Below are 20,644 nucleotides of genomic sequence, written 5' to 3'. Positions count from 1 at the left end.
GACTTTCCCTTTTAAAATATGAGAAACATTTATTCAAGTTGGTGTAGTCTGTCAAAAATGTCTTAATCTGATCCTATGGTACTTAATTATGCAGCACATTCTCTTACAGATCTAATATATTTTTATGTTCATCATAATAAAGTGATGTCTCTTGTTGTCCTTTTCTTTATAGAGCAAAGCTTGGAATGCCTCAGTTTTTAAGTCCTGAGGCTCAAAGTCTTCTGCGGATGCTGTTCAAACGAAACCCTGCAAACAGATTAGGTATTTCACGTTACATTGTATAATCTTTTTTTAAACATTTTTGTTAAACATTACCTTAAAAAGTGGCATAAATACTTGTACAGTAATACAAAAAAAAAAAAGTTAGCATTTCTTTATTTAATTTCATGTGTATACATTTTAACAATTTTCATTCACTCTAGCACTACAAAGATTACTCAATTTCTGATTTTCCTTAAATTTCACTCTTCCTCCTGAGTACTATTCTACATGTATTATTCTCACAAATTCCATTTATTTCTGTGTAATTTGCTTTTCTAAAGATCACACTTCTAGTTCTTTTGTCTCTCTTATAGTATTTAATCTCTGCTTCCAGGTTTAACCTTTGCATTAGCTAGCTCTGTATCCCCTCTCAGCTGTCTTAGCTCACTTACTTTACATATTACACTACCTTCCACCGAAACTTCTTAAGAGGATAGATTCTTTAATGCAGTAGACAAGTATTTGCGTGTTGGTGGTTCCAAGACTTGTGGATCATCTTTAACTGGTATGGACTGTCTTCCACATGCACTAGAAATGGCCACGCAAGTGTCTCAGTAGAAGTGATAATAGTGAATGTTTATGTCAGCGTGTATATATATATATATATGGATCTGCTTCAGTAGACCGACTTACCATAACACCAAACTTCATATAATCGAAATGACAACACTGAAAGTTCATTTTAACGAACGTTCAGAACATTGTAATTTTAAACAAACATTCAGAACATTGTAATTTTAAACCAGAGCTGGTCTGGGAACTGACCAGTGATGTCTGACACTGTTTGGATGGACCCACATGCTTCACGTAATGATGCATAGCTGTCGTGTTGTGTAGAGATTTTGGGAACAAACAAATATGAAAGTGATGACTGTAATTTTTTTGCACTTAAGGCCGTCAGGTTAGTGCTCAACCCAGGGCAGGTAATGTAAAATAACACAAACACTTTGAAACCTGATTTACAGATATCCAGCACAAGGGAAAACATTCATGCTGCAGGTAAAGGGGTTAGGATACTAGAAATTAAGCAAGTCCATACACTGTTTTGCATAAGAATGTATGGGGGGATATGCACCAACTTTCTTATGCCCGCCTTAGAAAAACCAAGACGGCCTCTTTAGAGGCATGCACTAAGTAAAAAGACCTGACATCAAGTCTGTGTGTAAATCGTAAATGCATTGCTTTAAACAGCAACTCATATTATGTATAAATGTTAACAGAAGAGCCATCTGGAACAACATTCTAGCAGTAGTAGGAGCAACAGAGCTAATAAAAAAGAAAAGAATATTCAAGCATACTTAAATATGCTATCAATGCATGTAAGTCCATATCAACTGCAGGAGGAGGCTATTCTGAGTTCATTACGCTTGCTGAAATGAGTACTCTTGGAAAACACCAAAGATTAAAACAGTGCTGATTTCATGAACTTTAAATCATACCCTTATTTTTGGAATAGGGTGCGTTCCCTTGATGGTATTAGAAACTTTAAACATTTGGAGAAAGTAAAAAAAAAAGAAGTGAAAATAAAAGGCAGGAAGCAGAACATGGACTAAACAAAATGATCTGTGACTAAACATATATGAACGTTTGCACATTTAGGAAAAGAACAATGTAGCCAACAACCACATAATGCTACTAGCATGCTGACTTTACAATCGCGAGATAAAAAACAGGACGTAACCTGCTTGTCAGCCTAGAGGAGCATTGTTAACATTGACAGATGACCATAAACATAAGTCAGAATGTGTAGCATAGCCTGGTAAAATATATATATAAGCATGTAAAGCCAAGTAGGCTCACCTCATCTTAGAACAGTGGGTGCAACTGAAAACAAAGTCACTGGAGAGATGGCAGACACTATGGAGGGTCGGGGTTGTGAATTTATAAAGCACTGAACACATGGCAAGTAAAGTCAGCCCACCGGGATTAAGTTGTGGGTTAGCAACAAGAGAAATGAAGTACTATTCTGCTGTATGAGAAACAATACATTATAGCTAGTCTAAACTTCAAACTAGATTATTCTTTTTTTGATTTTTTTTTTTCACCTTTACTTTCATAATAATGAGTCTTTGGTAAGAAAATGAATGAGACTGTAGCAACAAATGTTACAGTTAAATAGTAATACGTCATGTGCACCAGTACTAGACAGGAACACTTCTGATGCTAGGTTTTGTAGATTGCAAGAACTTAATGATTGCTTTCTCTATAGTGAAGTATGTTCCTGTCAAGTAGATATTCAAGATATTAACATAAATAACACATTTGCTGTAGTTGCACATAAACTTTGAAAAACAAAATTAATCCATTCTTTCTGTACATTGGATAGGAGCTGGACCTGATGGAGTAGAAGAGATTAAGAGACATCCTTTCTTTGCTACAATAGACTGGAATGTAAGTGACAGTTATTACCCTGTTAATATGTTTTAATTGTATTAAGTTTGATAATGTCACACACGTGTAATGCAGCTGTGAAGAGAATTCTCGGATCAGACAAAGAAGCAACAAATTTGTAATAGGTGTTTGTATAAGTTTCATAATATCCTGTCAAAGATGCTGAGTCATATTTTACCATTCAGCTTTCAAATTTATACCTTTAATTATTTTTAAAAGCTAAGTAAACATTGTAGGCCTGTAGAATGGTACTGATTCATAATTACTATACCAGGAGTTATGATCATGTTTAAGCATGCATTACTTCAGAAAACACGACTTACCGAGGAGGTTAATATGGTGCATGTTCAGGGGTCAGGAGCATGCTCAAGCCACAAAAGTCCTGGCTGGTTGTTTTTTTTTGCATTATGTTTAAAACATTGTTTCTCACAACTATTCCCACCCTCATCCCCCACCCAAAAAAAGAAAGAAGAAATATTCCAGAGTGCTGGCTGGACTTCCAGATGTTACTGCAGATGTGAGTAATGTTTTTGATACTCTGTCCCATTATTTTTGTAGCATTGTGTTAAATGATGTGTAGGTAGTGTGATGTAAGCAGTTATATGCACATTGAACTGATTCAACACAAAAATGCACCCTACCAGAGCTTAATAGTATAAACTAATGTCTTTCGGCTTTTCCCAGTAACTGCTAAAAGTGATATCATATAGGAATTTACTCCCTCCTGTCCTGTGCAGTTTGATTCCTGATCAAGCCTGATCAGTCAGAAGTAAACTGCAGCATAAATTGCACCTGTGGCAGGTACTGCAGCTGTAGTATATTCCCAGATGTCCTTCAAGAATGCAACTGCAGTCCTGACATATGGGTTGTCCTGCCTCAGGCAGCCCTTCGGTCAGCCGGATTCCAAAGTCTGGGTCCGGTGTCGGCTGATGTCGCCTCCTCCCCGACGTCAGAGCGGCTGGGGTATAAAGGCATCCGCTGACGCCATCTTCTTCAGTCTTTCTTGCCGCGCGGTGCCCGAAGCAGAAGCAGTTCGCAAGTGCCAGTCGGTCAGCTCCTGTGTTTTCAGTTACCGAAGTCATATAAAAGCTAAGTACCCCATTGGGGAGCATTTTTCTTGCCTCAGCCGATGTCAGAAAAAATTGAAAAAGTTAATAATTGTTTGTCTTGTGGTAAACAAATACCTCATAAGGACTTCCATTCTTACTGCCTTCCCTGCCTGGGCCCAGACCACGACGTCTCGGCCTGTGCTGCCTGTGCTTGCTTTAATAAGCGCACTCTCAGGCGCCGGGCAGAATTTGCCGAAGACTTCTTTGGCGAAACTTACGCTTATATCATGCCGTCGGAACAACCGACAGCACATATTACCAAAAAACGTAAGGACCGGGACCGACATCCTCGGCCCGCGTCGTCCACCGATACCACGCCTAAGCCCTCCGCGAGTGCATCGGTCTCTTCGGAAGCGGTAATTCAACCGCTCCAGGCTGATGACACCGCTTTAACGCATACTTCGGTCCCGGAGGTTTCCCCGGTGCCGGTTGTTGATTTTCCTCCCAAAACCGAAGCTCTAGATTTACCTGACACCATACCAGTGGATAAAGTCACCCCTGCACGTGGGGCAGCTAGGCCTCCAGTCTCCATGTCCATCAAGGCCTTCACACGTGCTAAGGCTGACAGCCAGGCTAAGGCCCATCCTAAATCTTTTTCCCAGGGCCCCTCTTCTGATAAACAGATCATAACTCTAGCTGCAGATCTTATCTCTCTTATCAGAGGTTCTCAGTCGCATCCAGACAGAGGTTCTCAGCCGCCTGCAGATAAAAGGCCTAGAAATGGGCAGACAGACACCCTCTCTTCAGATGAAGCCTCTAGGGATTCAGAGCACTCGGATACCCAGGAAGAATCCTTCCAGGCCTACGAGGACTCTGATGCTGAGGAATCAATTCCTTCTGCCTCTCCTCCAGAGGATATTTCTTTCGGTGAAGTTCTCCACTCCATGAGAGAACATTTTCAGTGGCAGGGTCAGGAATTCTCTGACTCCAGGAAAAGGCTACGTACCTTCCTTAAGTTACCCCAGCACGGACCATTAGCTATTCCTCCAGTGTTGGATGTCTTGGATGATGTATACTCAGACTCCAGTGCTTCCCCTGATTCTCTCCCTCCTGCTCCTGTCAAGCCAGACAGATATTACAGGGTTCCTGAAACACATAAGCATCTCTTTAAGGCCCACTCTGTGGATCTAGAAACTATTTCACAGGGGCCCAAAGGAGTGGCTACTTCCTCGGCCAAAAACCCTCTGCCCGCGGACAGGGACGCTAGGTCCCTGGAGAGATGGGGCAAAAAAGTTTATACCTCTTCCACCCTTGCCATGAGGTCACTTAACTGTCTTTTTCATATGCTTCAGTACGAGGATTACTTAATGGATGATTTGCAGAAAAAGTTAACCTCTCCTGAGCCTATAGATAGAAAGGCACTGCAGGATTTGGTTCATAACACTCATCAGGTTAGCAATCATTTTCTTCAGTGTAGTTATGATGCATTGGAAGCTTATGTAGGGCAGCTATGACAGGGGCCGTTATACGTAGACATGCTTGGTTGAAAGAACAGCCACTGCCAGACCATGTTAAAGTAAAGCTCCTGGATGCACCTCTGGAAAAACAGAAGCTTTTTGGTGCTAATGCACAGGATGTGTTGAAGTCTATTGAGGAAAAGGCTAAATCAGTACAGACAGTCAAGGATTTCCTCCAGGTTCAGCCACCCAAATTCAGCAGGAATTGGCCTTCAAAGAATTGGTCCTTTCCAGACACTGACAAGTTTCAAAGGGGAAAAAACAGGTGTGCTCGAGGTAGAGGGCAATACCGAGGCTCCTACAGGGGCCGCCAATGGCAACCACCAAATCAGAGAAGTGGCGCAGGGAGTTCAGCTGCACCACAGGGACAATCACAATGACTTGACTTTCACACCGCCGACCAAGGCTCAAAGAGAAGCACCACTAGGCGGAAAATTATCCTTATTCTCAAAGAACTGGCACATTTTAACCAAGGACAAATGGATTCTGGACATAGTAGACAAGGGTTACAGGTTCCACTTCCATACCTTACCAATGAGACAAGGCATGCCAAACCTGCCACAAAATCAAAGGGCAGAGGCACTCATACAAGTTTCAAAGCTGTTAGAAATAAAAGCAATAGAAAAGGTTCCTCCTCAGGAACAAGGCCAGGGATTCTATTCAAGAATGTTCCTTGTTCCAAGAAAAGAAAAGCAATGGAGGCCTATACTGGACTTGTCCGCTCTAAACACTTTTCTCATTGTGCCAAAATTCAAAATGCTGACGTTACAGCAACTCCTTCCCATGCTGGGCAAGGGGTCTTGGCTGGTTACTCTGGACCTCAAGGAGGCATACCTGCATGTCCCAATCAGACACAGTTGCAGAAGATACCTCAGATTTCTTGCAGGGTCAGAGCATTATCAATTCTCAGCATTGCCGTTTGGCTTATCTACTGCGCCCATAGTATTCACGAAATGCCTGGCATCAGTAGTTGCACATTGCAGGCTCCAGGGGATTCAAATATACCCTTACCTGGACGACTGCCTTATACAAGCAGACAGCAAACAAACCTTGATAAGAAACTTGGACTATGTCATTCAATTGCTACAGGCTTTGGGATACACAGTCAACATTCAAAAATCAAGACTATTGCCATCCCAACAGATTATTTTTCTAGGAGCAAAACTGGACACACAATCACAAATGGCTTTCCTCACAGAGGAGAAACAAGAGCATTTACCAGATTACTTCAAAAGCCTAGCAAAGCTCACCCAGCTGACCGCAAGGAAGATCCTGCAGGCCCTGGGGTTCATGGCATCATGGATTCTTCTGATCCCTCTGGCAAGACTACACATGAGAAAGCTACAATGGTACCTAAAAAGCTTATGGTCTCAACACAGCCACAATCTAGAAGATGTAATACCACTCATTCCATGCCTGCAAAGGGAATTTTTGTGGTGGGCTCAAGCATGTCACTTAAACGAAGGCATGTCTTTCAACAAAGCTCAACCAAGTCAAACCATTACAACAGACGCCTCAGACCATGGATGGGGGGCGCACATGGAGGGCAGATGCATTCAAGGGCAATGGACTCCCAGGGAAATGCATCTGCACATAAATCAAAAAGAGATGTTGGCAGTGATACATGCAATAGAAGCCTTCGGAAAATCCCTTCAACAAGGTCATCTGCTAATAAGGACAGACAACACCACTGTCATGTGGTATATAAACAAGCAGGGGAGGCACTCATTCCTACCCCCTCTGCAGACTAACAATGACTCTTTGGGAAAAGTCCCTGAAACTAAACATCCGCTTGCAATCCCAGTTTGTTCCGGGCAAGGACAATGTTCTGGCAGACAGACTGAGCAGAAATTTCTTGGATCCACACGAATGGATGCTGCATCCACACATTTTCTCACAAATAACAAGTGCATGGGGAAGACCGGACATAGATCTCTTTGCTTCTCACCTCAATCATCACCTGGAGAAGTTCTGCTCAAGGACGCACCATCCTCTAGCCTGGAGAACGGATGCTCTTTCCTTCAGCTGGAATTCCCTAACAATTTATGCATTCCCTCCTCTACCTTTACTCACCAAGGTGTTACTGAAGATCAAGGCAGAACAACCAAGAGGAATTTTGATAGCTCCAGACTGGCCAAGGCAGCACTGGTATCCACTGCTACTGAGCATAACTCACACCAAACCGTGGCCCTTGCCTCAATGGCCTCCGCTCCTGACTCAGCACAATTACAGGACTGTTCATCAGAACCTGCAAACCTTGAAGCTGACAGCTTGGAGGGTTCCATGACTGTGGCCCATGACTCCCTCTCCGAAAAAGTTCAGGAAATCTTGCTGGAGGCACGCAGACCTTCCACCAGAAAAACCTATTCGGCCAAATGGAAGAGATTCATCATCTGGAATGTCAACAAGGGCCAGGATGCATCACTGATGAACATACCTCAGATATTAGAATACTTGGCAGAAATGTTTCACAGTGGCCTGTCATACTCTTCCATCAAAATCCATGCTTCAGCTATCTCAGCACATTACAACTTTGTTCCACCTGTGTTCTCGCATCCCTTGCTAAGACAGTTTCTAAAAGGGATAAAGAATATCAAACCTCCAAGGAAACCACCAATTCCTGCATGGGACCTCAATTACGTCTTGGAAAAATTAACTCTTCCTCCTTTTGAACCAGCAGCATCTTCAATGCAATTTCTCTCTTGGAAAACGGTGTTCCTGTTGGCAGTTACCTCAGCAAGAAGAGTCTCGGAGATACAGGCCCTCATGGCAGTTCCTCCTTTTCTCATCTTTCATCAGGACAGAGTTTCTCTTAGGACCAATCCTTCATTCATGCCTAAGGTGATATCCAGAGTGTCTCTAAACCAAGCAATTCATCTGCCTACCTTCTTTCCTAACCCTCAAAATAAAGGGGAAAAGCTGCTGCATACTTTAGACATTCACAGACAACTACGCTACTACTTGGACAAAACAAAGATCACCAGGAAGTCTGACCAACTGTTTGTAGCCTGTGCTGCTGGAGTGCAAGGAAAAGCAGTCACCAAACAAACTATTTCAAAATGGATTGGACACTGCATCAGATTATGTTACTCTTTCCATGGAAAAAGTGTGCCAGCTAATATTCGACCGCACTCCACCAGAGTTTTGGCCACATCCACAGCCTTTCTAAGAGGAGCGGCTACAAAAGATATTCTAGAGGCTGCTACATGGAGCTCCGTGCATACATTTACCAAACACTACAACCTGCCATTATACTCCAGATCCCGAGCAGGCTTTGCTTCGGCAGTCCTGCAGGGCCTTCTAGCTACACCATCTCTTGCTTAGTCCTACCACCCCCAGCTTGGCTATGGTATTCAACCTATATGTCAGGACTGCAGTTACATTCTTGAAGGACATAGTACAGTTTTGTACCTACCATAAATGTAGATGTTCGATAGATATGCAACTGCAGTCAGGTTTTCCCTCCCTCCTACCCCTCTTTTTCCTTTGGGTCCTTTCTCCCCTTACCTATCTGCTGGGGTTCTATGCCATGGTGCATCTGTTTATTACTGTTGTGCATGTCTGGTTTTCTCTGTTTATCCATTCACAAAATTTAGCCTTCCTTGGAGGGCACCTGGCATCTGGGGCAAGAAACACTGAAGAAGATGGCGTCAGCTGATGCCTTTATACTCCAGCCGTTCTGACGTCGGGGAGGAGGCGACATCGACCGACGCCGGACCCAGACTTTGGAATCTGGCCGACTGACGGCTGCCTGAGGCAGGACAACCCATATGTCAGGACTGCAGTTGCATATCTATTGGACATCTACATTTATGGTAGGTACAAAACTGTACTTTTTAAGGTTTCAATAGTAAACCATCCTAAACCACCTTGTTCTTTGGGGAGGATCATCTTATCCCACTTAACTCTTGCCCTCTTCCCATCCAAGATAAGTTATTTCATCTCTTTATTATTCTCCACAGCTTCTGCTCTAGTTGATACAAATATGTTTGACCTCTTTATGAATCTAAAGGAATTAAAAACATTTTCACCATTATTTTACGGTTCATATTCATAATCAAGAGCTTCCAGTTTTTGTATTGTTTTGTCTCTTCCCACTTAACCTTAGCTGTTATAACAGAATCATTTTTAATCCATACATTTAAATGCTTCATGTTATTATGTTCCCATAAATATATGAATTACTGAAACTATTCGTGTGTGGGTATGGGTCTACTTTACTAGACCAGAAATTACACTTAATAGAAACTTTACTTTACCGAGACAAGATCACCAAAGTTTGAATAAACGAAAGCTTCACATTACTGCATTTTTTTTTATACAGGGAATGGAGACACTTGGCCAGCATGGGGAAATTTGCCCTTTTCCCCACTGTAGTGTGATCCCAAAGTTGGTATATTTAGTTGGGGGGTGGAGGGCATGGCCCCCCACCTGGCTGTGTTTGACATACTGCAGTGTGTTTTTACGTTGAATGCTGGTCAGGTGCTTTCATTCCATGTTTAAAAAATGCAGTAATGTGAAGCTTTGTTTTATTGAAAGTTCAGTGATGTCGTCTCAATAAAGTAAGTTTTGATTAAGTGCAATTTCGGTCTACTGAAGTAGACCTGTAGGTACATGCTGCTGTAGTCCGTTTTAACTTCATTTAATGTTAAATCCTAAAAAGACACAAAACTGTCTCAACATTTTCCACAACTTCAAAATATCTTGATTTATTGATTACTGCAAATCTAACTTTTTATTGGTTGCCATAACAGTTATCAAATTGAATTTGTGTAGCCCTTATTTCCTTTGCCAGTGATTCTAAATATAAAGTAAATTTGCAAAGGAGAAAGAGAGCACCCCTGCCTAGTTCCTTCTCCTATGCTGTGTTTGAGGGCTGAGACATCCCAGGGCTAAACATCTGACATTTTGCAGACCTTGTCAGCAATGAAGATGCAGACACAAGGTGCTTCCTCTGTGTAACCTTCCACTCAGGCTTCCCTTCAAGACTGACAGAGACTAGCCTTGGACTGGTTTCATTTTTTTTCCCAGACACTTCAGGCTGTATCAGATCAATTATTTACTCCAGGAGTCACCTCTCCTTAGAAGAAAAAGCATCTTTCTTAGGACAGAGCGTCATAGTCCTGTGACTCAGGGGAGGATGAGCTCACTTATTTATACAGGACAATGAAAAAACCCTGTCTTCTCACTGTTCACAAGAAGAGTTCTAATTTTTGAAGACTGTGGCCTTAATGAATAATCATTTCAATTGGGTCTCTAGGGGGGCTGTAAGAGACTAAGCAAAAAGATATCTACACCTTTTGTGCATTGTGAGTGAAAATCTCTTTTGGTGCCTCCAGGTTTTGAGGTATGTATGGATCCTTTTAATAACACCATCCCTGGAATCAGACTCCTAGCTCCATTCCCTGAAATGCATGACCATGTTTATGGGGGTCATTTTGATTTTTAAGTTCTAATACAAATCCAGTTGTAGATCGTGTACGGTGTCTGTAGATGCTGCCAAAGGGTGTTAAAGTGGTCCCTACCCACAACACCATTCTCACTAACTTTGAGACTGCAGAGTTCTAGACCCCTTTGGGATGAAGTTCTAAACTGCAACAACCCAAGCTTTCAGTGATGATTGTCAGACCTGTATGATTAAGTACTAGGGAAGTTTCTCCAGCAGATGGATCACTGTATTTTTGGGAGACTGCCATTCCAGCAATCCAGAAGGCAAAACTGACTAAATTTGCCCAAACAGCTATGCATCTGGGAACACTTCCTACAAAATGTTTTTATGAAGTTGTAGCTGTATCATCCAGGGCTGCTGTAGTAGGGTCTGTGATCAGAAGACCTGTTTGGTTGAAGATCCAGCCCCTGTTAGAGGAAGTTAAGGTACAGCTCTATAATACCCCATTAAATAAGGAGTTGATGTTTTAGCCCCCTTCAAAGGAGATTTTCAAGAAACTGGAGCAGAAGGGTAAAACTATGAAGTCAAACAACTGTTCCTTCCACCCTTCCCAAAGTGCAGTAGGAATTACCATTCTAAATGCTGGCCCTTTTACCAATGCTGAACAAAAGAGGAACAAGTTTATGTGTCTAGCAGGTAATGCAGAAGATTAAGGCTCTGAGCTATTAATGAGAGGATTCCTGTATTCAAAAGATAGAGGGTTTGATTCTTTACACATCCATTTGCCTTCTGTGTGACTCTGAGAAAGTTAACCAAGCAGTGCTTCTGTATTGGCCCTGAAAAAAGGCACTTGGTCCCATGGGATTGCCCATTTAACAAACAGATGATAGAAAAGGGCGAAGGGTCTTCAATAAACATAATTGGTGAGGCCAAAAAATTAATTGTTGGGGCCAATAAGACCATAACACAGACATGGTTTAAATGCCCAGTCATTAAATTCCTCTTAGCCTTATCGGTGCACTACAAAATGTTAGCCTTTTCTGAAAAATAGAAAAAAAATCACAGTTGCAAAATGGATACTGCATATTTTTACTGAGAGATCCACATCAAGGTCCCTTTCTGTCCCAAAATTCCAAGGGCTGTCACCTTTGCCAAGAAACCAAAGCATTTATTGCTGTCCTTTTTAGTGAAGTTGGTGCAACAGGCAGCAGGAGAGGAGGTTTCACTGGGAGAAGAGGGTACTTTATTTTAGACAGCAGAAAAAGCCTCAAGATAGTTCAGAATGCTTAACCTTGCATGCCTTCTTACCCCTCCTGTTTCCTCAGGCCAAGATGGTGCCTGTAGGTCAAAGAGCAGGTGCTATGCGCTGTATCCTTAAAGAAGCACGTCAAAGACTGAGAGTGCACATATAAATATCAAGCATGTGTCATTCCTAGTGCCATTTTGATAATGCAGTCAAGGCGTAAGCATGCATGAATACAGCAGTTAGTTTGTATATAAGTTACTTAAGTTAGTCAGTAAACTTCTATCATGATTTGTTTGCATAAAATAAAGCTGCTTAATGAGAACCCATGAAGACTCTTCTATTGTGTCCAAAGTAGGAGAGCGACATGGTGTCAGAACCAGGATCACAGAGAATAAGATTCAGAGCCATGAGGTGTAGAGATGACAGTGAAGGTAAACTAAGAGAAAGGAGCATGAAAAAGAGCCAGAAAAGAAACAATGGTAATGAGAATATGCACAAACTACTTGTTTCATAAAAAGAATAAAACGGGACAGTGCAAGGGCACACAATGCATTATTAAACAAGTGGGAGGCATAAAACCCTTATTATTAAGGGAAATGTTTAAAGTAAAGGTATTTGACAAAACGATTAACAGAGAAGTAAAATGGGTATGTTTAAAGGCAAAACGGGCATGTTTAGAGTAAAACAAGCACAAGAAAAGTACAGTGGGCATGAAAAGGGATTAAACAAGGAAAACGAATATAATAAGAGCAAAAAAGGGCACACTGAGTGTAAATAAAGCAAGGCGACTGCATGCATTTTTTGTCTTTGGCATAACTACGATTTCATATTGTATCAAGGGCATAACTAAAGATGTTATGTAGTCTTATCTCACCGTAATTCTTGCTGGATGGGTTCAGAGCCGATATTCAGCTCCGACTTGGCCTATACTAAAGCTCGAGAGCTTTTTACTGGCTCGAGCCTAGCCCCTATCCCATGGTGCCCCACGGCAATTCCCCAGATCTCGTTTGCCATGAACGCTTCGCGGTTGTGAATTACTGGCTCATTGGCTAAGTAGAACAATTTTTTACTTTAGTCCTTTTCTACCACCTTTTTCTGTCATATATACATATTAATAGTTTCTTCTGTATTGTGCTTCTGTTTTTTGAAAGTTTTCAACCCCTGTTCCCCCCTTAGGACTGTACGGCCCATTTAAATAAAGGGCAGTAGTGCCCATTTAAGTTAGAGGGCCTTTCCTCCCTGTGTGTGTGAATGTTATAAAAACTTTTCTTCTTCCTTACACTTTTATTTTTTAGTCTTTAACTATGTCTAAAAATAAAGATAAGGATCATCGCCCTTCGGGTTTCAAAAAATGCGACAAGTGTGCGCAGAAAATCTCTTACAGAGGCAGCCACACCAGTTGCATATATTGTCTGGGCGAAGCCCATTTACAGGAACCTTGCACCTTCTGTCACACTTTTAATACAAGAGTGTTAAACGAAAGGAAGAGAAAGCTTATTGACACGGGTCTCAGGACCAGTTCCTTCCAGGAACAGCTGGAATTTGGTCAGGCAGCTCCAGAATCTTCAAAGAGAAAATCATCGGCCCGACTTCGGAGCCGACCAAAAAGTCTAAAGTGTTGGAACCAAGGAGTTCTGGTTCCGACTCTGCTTCATCTTCGGTGCAGTCTATTCCATTGGTTCCAAGACCGTCTTCGGTACCGAAGGTTTTGCCTGACATCGAGACTGTATCTCCTATTTTGAGATCTCCTATTTTGGAGTGAAGGAGGTCTCCTTCAGTCTCCACCAGATCCTCCAGGACCCTATCAGATGAGGACATTGAGAGGGTGGTGAAGAGGTTGCTTTCAGATCCAGCTCTGGCTAGAAAATTGACCCCTCCAGACCCAAAGGTCTCAGAGCCGTCCCCGGTAACGATCACTGTTCCTCCTCCGACTACTTCACTCTCGGAGCCTATTACGTCAGCTTCCTCTGTCTTCGACCCTTCGGCTTGGAGCCAGTTACTGTATCCTTGATGGCTCAGTCTGGAGCAGAAGGTTCTGGAAGCCGACGCTCTTGTGTCGACTCTGAGGGGGACAGTCACCCTGGGTTCTCTTCAGAACCAACCCTCCCTCTTGGAGCCTCGGCTCGACTCAGCTCAGCTCCCAGTTCTGCTTCGAAGCCGTTCCCTCTTGCTAGGAGTCGACCATCCGCCCCCTCGGAGCGGAGGTCTTCTTCGGAGCGGGGGGGGGGCTTTATCCTCTGCCAAAGCCATTCCTTTCGAACCTGTGTCCCACCAGCAGCAGGCAGCAACCTCTTCCCCCCCTGCCACAGGGTAGGGAACCAGAGGCCCAAGTAGCCCCCATTGGAGGCGCCCCCTCTTCCGAGACCTCCCCAGATTATTCCACTGGAGAGCTCCCTCGGAAGAGGTTATGTAAGAGGAAACTTGTCAACTCCCCTGAGTCTGTCACATCAGACAGTGATTTAGAGGAATCAGAAGGGTCCCCTAGATCTCCCTCCGAGGATGTCTCCTTCTCTGACATCCTAGAAATACTTAGACAGAGGGGTGATTGGAAGACCTCTAACCCTACTGAGAATGAATCAGTGTATCTTGAGGCCCTTTTGGCTTCCAACCTTCCACCTCTTGGGTGACACCACCTTATGACCAACTTTTGGGGGTCATTTCGTGGAAAGCATGGACCTCTCCAGATTCAGTGGAAGCCATCCCGAGGAGGCCAAACAAATTTATGACAGCACCTGAGGACAAGTCTTTCCTTAGCAAGGGAGTTCCAGTTGATGCTGTGGTGGTAGCAGCGGCCTCCAAGAAGGAATTATCTGAGACGTCTTCTAATATCCATCCTCCTAACAAGGAGTCCAGGTCGATGGATAGGTACGGGAAGCGTACTTTTTCTTCAGTGGCATTTACACTAAGATTGCTGAATTACCTGACTCATTTCACTCGTCTGTAGATGGATCTCCTGAAAGAGTTAGGAGATACCTTCCAGGGTTCAGTAGCTCCGGGTTCCATGGACAAGGTTTCCGCGCAGCTCTCCACCCTTACTTCCATAGCTAACTCCTCCATGAGGCTCATCTCATATGCGGCAGATGGAGCAAGCAGGGCAGCCGCAGCAGGAATAGCCCTCAGGAGACATTCGTGGATGCGGCTTTGTAATTTTATGGAATCCTTCAAGTCTTTCTTTACTAACGTTCCCTTTGATGGTTCGTCTCTTTTTGGACCTCAAGTGAAAGAGACTTTGACTAGGTACGAGCAGGAAGGAAAAACCTTATCTGCAGTTGGAGTCCGTTTCTCTCTCCTGTCCAGACCCTATCCCAAGGGTAATACAGGAGGGAAAATGTGGTTCCGCAAATCCCAAAAAGGTTTTCCTCAAGCATCAGGTCAACCCTCCCCCAGGGGCAGAGGGGGAGGATATAATGGAAGACGCCACCCTTGTGGCAGAGGAGGTCCACAACATCAGGGAGACAAAGAAGCATTCTCTGATCGTCCCTTCCATCGACCCTGAGGGGTTGCCCGACTGTCCATATCTGGAGGCAGTCGGGGGTCGTATATCGCTGTACCCAAGCACCTGGATAACTGTCACTCAAGATCATTGGGTACACACAGTAATATTCAGAGGTTAACTAATTCCCTTTATTTCCGAACCCCCAACAAACCGGTCTCTTCCAGACGTACCACCCATCCAACTAGATCATGCAACATCAGAGGTCATCTCGTTGCTACAAAAAAGAGTCATTCAAGAAGTCCCCGCAGAGCAAGTAGGATCCGGAACTTACTCTCGATTCTTTTTAGTTCCAAAAAAGACTGGACTGAAGATCAATTCTAGATCTCAGCAGACTCAACAAGCATGTAAGAAAATCAAAGTTCCGAATGGTCACTCTGCAGTTGATAATTCCCTTTATCGGGAAAGACAACTGGATGTGCTCAATCGATCTCCAGGATGCATACTACCACATCAAAATGGACAGGTGCTCCAGGAGACACTTGTGCTTCAGGCTGGGAGCCAGACATTTTCAGTTCAGAACACTGCCCTTTGGCCTCACTACAGCCCCCAGAGTGTTTACCAAATGCATGGCAGTGGTAACGGCTCACCTGAGATGTCAAGAATTCCAGGTGTTTCTGTAGCTAGACGACTGGCCCCTCACTGCTACCACCAAGCATCAACTCATAAGAACCAAGAACGAGACTCTATCCTTGTGCGCCAGCCTAGGCATCACTGTCAACTTGCAAAAGTCAGTCTCATCTCCCTCGCAGCATATTGTACATCTAAGCTCAGAAATAGACACAACCACCATGTCAGTAAAGAGTGGAATCTCTACACAGTCAGATCAGATCCTTATTAAACAAAGAGTCCAAGCCAGAGTAGTACTTCAAGTCCTTGGGACTATGGCTTCCGCCATCTTATTAGTTCCTCGTGCATGTTTACATATGAGGATTCTCCAATGGATGATGTTTGCACAGTGGTCGATGCAAGACCTTCCATTATCTCACCAGATATTAATAACAAACGCATGCAAAAGGGATCTGACATGGTGTTTACACACAAAGCAACTTGTCATAGGTCGTCCACTTGTTCCTCCCCAAGAGAAAGCAGTTTTGACCACAGATGCTTCCCAGATAGGGTAGGAGGCTGGGAAAGACAGTCCAAGGTACTTGGCCAAACCACGAGAACCACTTACACATCAATGTTCTGGAGATGAGAGTGGCGCTATATGCGTTGCAAGCACTTCACAACTCCCTTCCTACTGGAACGATTGCGATTCAGTTAGACAACATGTCTGTTGTGTGGTACATAAACAAACAAGGGGGAACCAAGTCCTCCCTGCTTTGCAGAGAGGACTTAAGAGTTTGGAAATGGGCGAGGGATACTCAATGCTTCCTGATAGCGCATATCCCAGGGAAATCCAACATAATAGCGGACAAACTCAGCTGAGCAATTCTGATGCCTCACAAGTGGTCCCTGAATCCAGTGGTTGTGAAAGAGATCTTTCACAAATGGGGCCAGCCTTGCTGCGATCTATTTGCTACTCACCTGAACACCAAATGCAGCAGCTACTTTGCCCTCATTCCCCATCTGGGGATGTCACCCAGGGATGCTCTAGTTCAGGATTGCCCCCCGGGACTTCTCTTTGCCTTTCCTCCCTTTCCACTCATACCCAAAGTAATACATAAAGCAAGACAGTTGAGGAGTTCCTTAATCCTCATTGCTCCTTACTGGCCTCGACAAGTTTGGTTTCCTTTTCTGTGGCCCTACCTTTTGGAGGAACCATGGATTCTGGATCCATCTCCAGATGTCCTTCAAGGATGCATCTGCAGTCCTTACAAATGGGTTGTCCTGTCGTCAGGCAGCCCTTCGGTCGGCCGGATTCCAAAGTCTGGGTCTGGCTTCGGCTGGTGTCGCACTTCACCCGATGTCCTAGCTGCAGTTATTCGGGTATAAAGGCATCAGCCGACTCCATTTTCCTCAGTCTTTCTTGCCGCGTGGCGCCCAAAGCAGAAGCTGTTCGCAAGTGCCGGTTGGTCAGATCCAGAGATTACTACTACTGAATACTACTTCGAAGACTTCTAAAAAGCTGCCAGCTTGGGACTTGAACTTTGTGCTAGAAAAATTGACACTTCCTCTTTTCGAACCAGCAGCAACAGCAGAGATGCAATACTTCTCATGGAAAACTGCTTTCCTGCTGGCAATCACTTCAGCAAGAAGGGTTTCTGAACTACAGGCGTTAATGGCAGTACAACCCTTCCTGAGCTTCCATCAAGATAGAGTGTCCATGAGAACAAATCCTACATTTATGCCTAAGGTGGTATCCAGAGTGTCTTTAAACCAGGCTATCCACCTACTTACATTCTTTCCCAACCCACAGAACAGGGGAGAAAGACTGCTGCATACCTTGGATGTACACAGACAGTTACGCTACTACCCGGACAGGACCAAGAGCAACAGAAAAACTGACCAGCTTCTGGTAGCATATGCAACAGGAAGGGAAGGAAAAGCAATTTCAAAACAGACAATCTCAAAGTGGATAGGAAATTGCATTAGATTTTGTTACTCTCACCATGGAAAGAAAACTCCAGAAAACATCAGGCCTCACTCTACAAGGGCTACAGCCACTACCACAGCCTTCTTAAGAGGAGTGGCTACCAAGGACATTATAGAGGCTGCTACTTGGACCTCCGTGCATACATTTGCCAAGCATTATAATTTACCTTTATACTCTAGATCCCGAGCAGGTTTTACCTCTGCTGTTCTGCAAGGGATTCTATCTACACCATAATCTCTCCTGTTACCTCCTCCCCTAGTTTGGCTATGGTATTCTACCCATTTGTAAGGACTGCAGATGCATCCTTGAAGGACATAGTACAGTTTTGTACCTACCATAAATGTAGATGTCCGATAGGAATGCATCTGCAGTCAGGATTACCCACCCGCCTTCCCCTCTGTGGTACTCCTAGGGTATTTGCCCACCTTATAGCTAGCTGGGGGGGATCTATTATGGTGTATTTGTTTGTATATATGTGCATACATGCTTATTTTTTGTGTTTACTCTCTATTATTTGGAATCATTGGCATTTATCCAAATTTAGCCTTCCAAGAGGGCACCTGGCATCTGAGGAAAATGGCGTCGGCTGATGCCTTTATACCCGAATAACTGCAGCTAGGACGTCGGGTGAAGTGCGACACCAGCCGAAGCCAGACCCAGACTTTGGAATCCGGCCGACCGAAGGGCTGCCTGATGACAGGACAACCCATTTGTAAGGACTGCAGATGCATTCCTATCGGACATCTACATTTATGGTAGGTACAAAACTGTACTATCTCCTGATTCATCAATCGGGACAGTTCCACCCCTCCATTCACACCCTCAAATTGACAGCATGGCTGCTCCAATTCCACGTATAGCCAGGTGCATTCCCTTATCTCCAATGGTCAAACGCATCCTAATTTCATCCCATAAACCGTCCACTCAGAAACTATATTCTAGCAAATGGAAAAGGTTTCCCTTTGGTCTACAAACCGGGGCTTAGATCCATATACAGCTCCTTTAGAATCCATTTTATCCTTCCTAACAACAATTTTTCATGAAGGAGCGGCAGCCGCTACAGTTAGAGTTCAATTAGCTGCCATTTCCAATTTCCATTTTGGTTTCATGGGAAATCCAGTCATGCAACACTCCCTCTGTAAAACCTTCTTAAAAGGAGTTCTTCTTTGGCCCCCAGTAAAACAACCTTTAGAACCCTGGGACTTAAATTTAGTCCTCTCATCTTTGATGTCTGCACCCTTTGAATCATCCTCGGTGTCAGACTTAAAATTGTTATCATGGAAAACCCTGCTCTTGGTAGCAATAACATTGGCTAGGAGAGTCTCGGAACTTCAAGCCCTAACTGTACGATCTCCTTACATTATCTTTCACAAGGATAGAGTCTGTGTTAGGACATACCCTTCCTTTCTCCCTAAGGTATGCTCCGAACGCAACCTGAATACTACCATTAAGCTACCTGTGTTTTTTCCAAACCACTCTAATAAATCAGAGTATAGACTTCACCAGCTAAATGTCCACAGGATACTCAGATTCTATATACACAGGACCAAAGAATTCAGGAAATCTGATCAACTTTTTGTTTCCTTATCTGACAAAAGAAAGTATTACCTGTTTAAAAAAATTACTCTTTCAAAATGGCTTTCGGATTGCATATCCTTTGCTTATCAACAAGCTGGTAGACAATTACTGTTAAAAGCTAAAGGTCACTCTACTAGGACTGTAGCTACTTCATGCGCCTTTGGCTTGGATTTGGCCTCCCAGGACAGGTCATCCTTTGGGTCCACTGTGCTGAAGAGTCTCTTTGCTTGAGCCACCCGGGATAAAGGTGCTAGGGACGCTGTCCCATCCAGCAAGAATTATGGCGAGATAGGACTACATAACATAAAGAAGTTATGTACCTACCATAACATTCCATGTTTGTAGTCCATCTCGCCTATATTCTTGCGTCCCTCCCCCCAACCCCCTTCCCATTTTTGGGGTATCTACTGGACCTTTTTTGGGGGCTGCCTGACTTTGCTCTTTATTGTCCACCTGGAATGGATTAGGTTTCTAATCCTTCCTGTATTTTACAACTTCTTTCTTATTATTATTATTACCTGATAGGTATTTATTCCTTTTTTGCAAACTAGATCTGGGGAATTGCCGTGAGGCACCATGGGATAAGGGGCTAGCCTCGAGCCAGTAAAAAGCTCTCGAGCTTTAGTATAGGCCATGTCTGAGCCGAATATTGGCTCCAAACTCATCCAGCAAGAATATAGGGGAGATGGACTACAAACATGGAACGTTATGGTAAGTACATAACTTCTTTTTATTTGAAATATCTCAAAGTGTGTAAAAGTACCTCCAGTGTGTGCTTATTACTGTGCATGTATTTCGAAGAATTATTTATGTACAAAGTACAACTATTTTGTAGAGTACAAAATAGTGTAGCCATTTCGAAAAGTTTCTTGAGCTGGGTGTGTCTATTCGTAAAGTGCTGCCATTACAGAGTGTTTCTTGCTCTGTAGAGAATTGCCCAGAAAGGTACTGTCATTTTGGGGAAGTTTCAGTGTGTTGTGTACAGTTTATTTGCAAAGTACCATTACTTCGAAATGTGATTGACTGTGAGCTTCTACTGCCCAGCTAATTCACATCGTACAGCTATTTGAAGTGCTTCTTAAAATGATGATAAATGGCTTTAGCAACAGGGTAAGTTCAAAAGTATTACGCTGCCCTAAAAACATATTTCGCAAAGTCCAGTTGCACAGAGGATTGCATTG

General features: G+C 43.5%; 1 protein-coding gene across 1 annotated transcript in view; it reads left to right on the top strand.

The window, feature by feature from the left end:
* Positions 1 to 20,644, top strand: part of RPS6KA3 (ribosomal protein S6 kinase A3) — a 1,945,113-nt gene that overhangs the window by 991,061 nt on the left and 933,408 nt on the right. The window contains exons 11-12 of the mRNA XM_044072275.1: positions 173 to 261; positions 2,588 to 2,652. Coding sequence (XP_043928210.1) covers positions 173 to 261; positions 2,588 to 2,652 — 154 coding nt within the window. The remainder of the gene's footprint in view (positions 1 to 172; positions 262 to 2,587; positions 2,653 to 20,644) is intronic.

This window comes from Protopterus annectens, chromosome 5.part0 (assembly GCF_019279795.1).
Source record: "Protopterus annectens isolate FY-2018-M chromosome 5.part0, PAN1.0, whole genome shotgun sequence".
NCBI classification, from domain to species: Eukaryota; Metazoa; Chordata; order Ceratodontiformes; family Protopteridae; genus Protopterus; species Protopterus annectens.
Note: the sequence above shows the minus strand (reverse complement) of the source record. Positions and strands in the feature narration are given on the sequence as shown.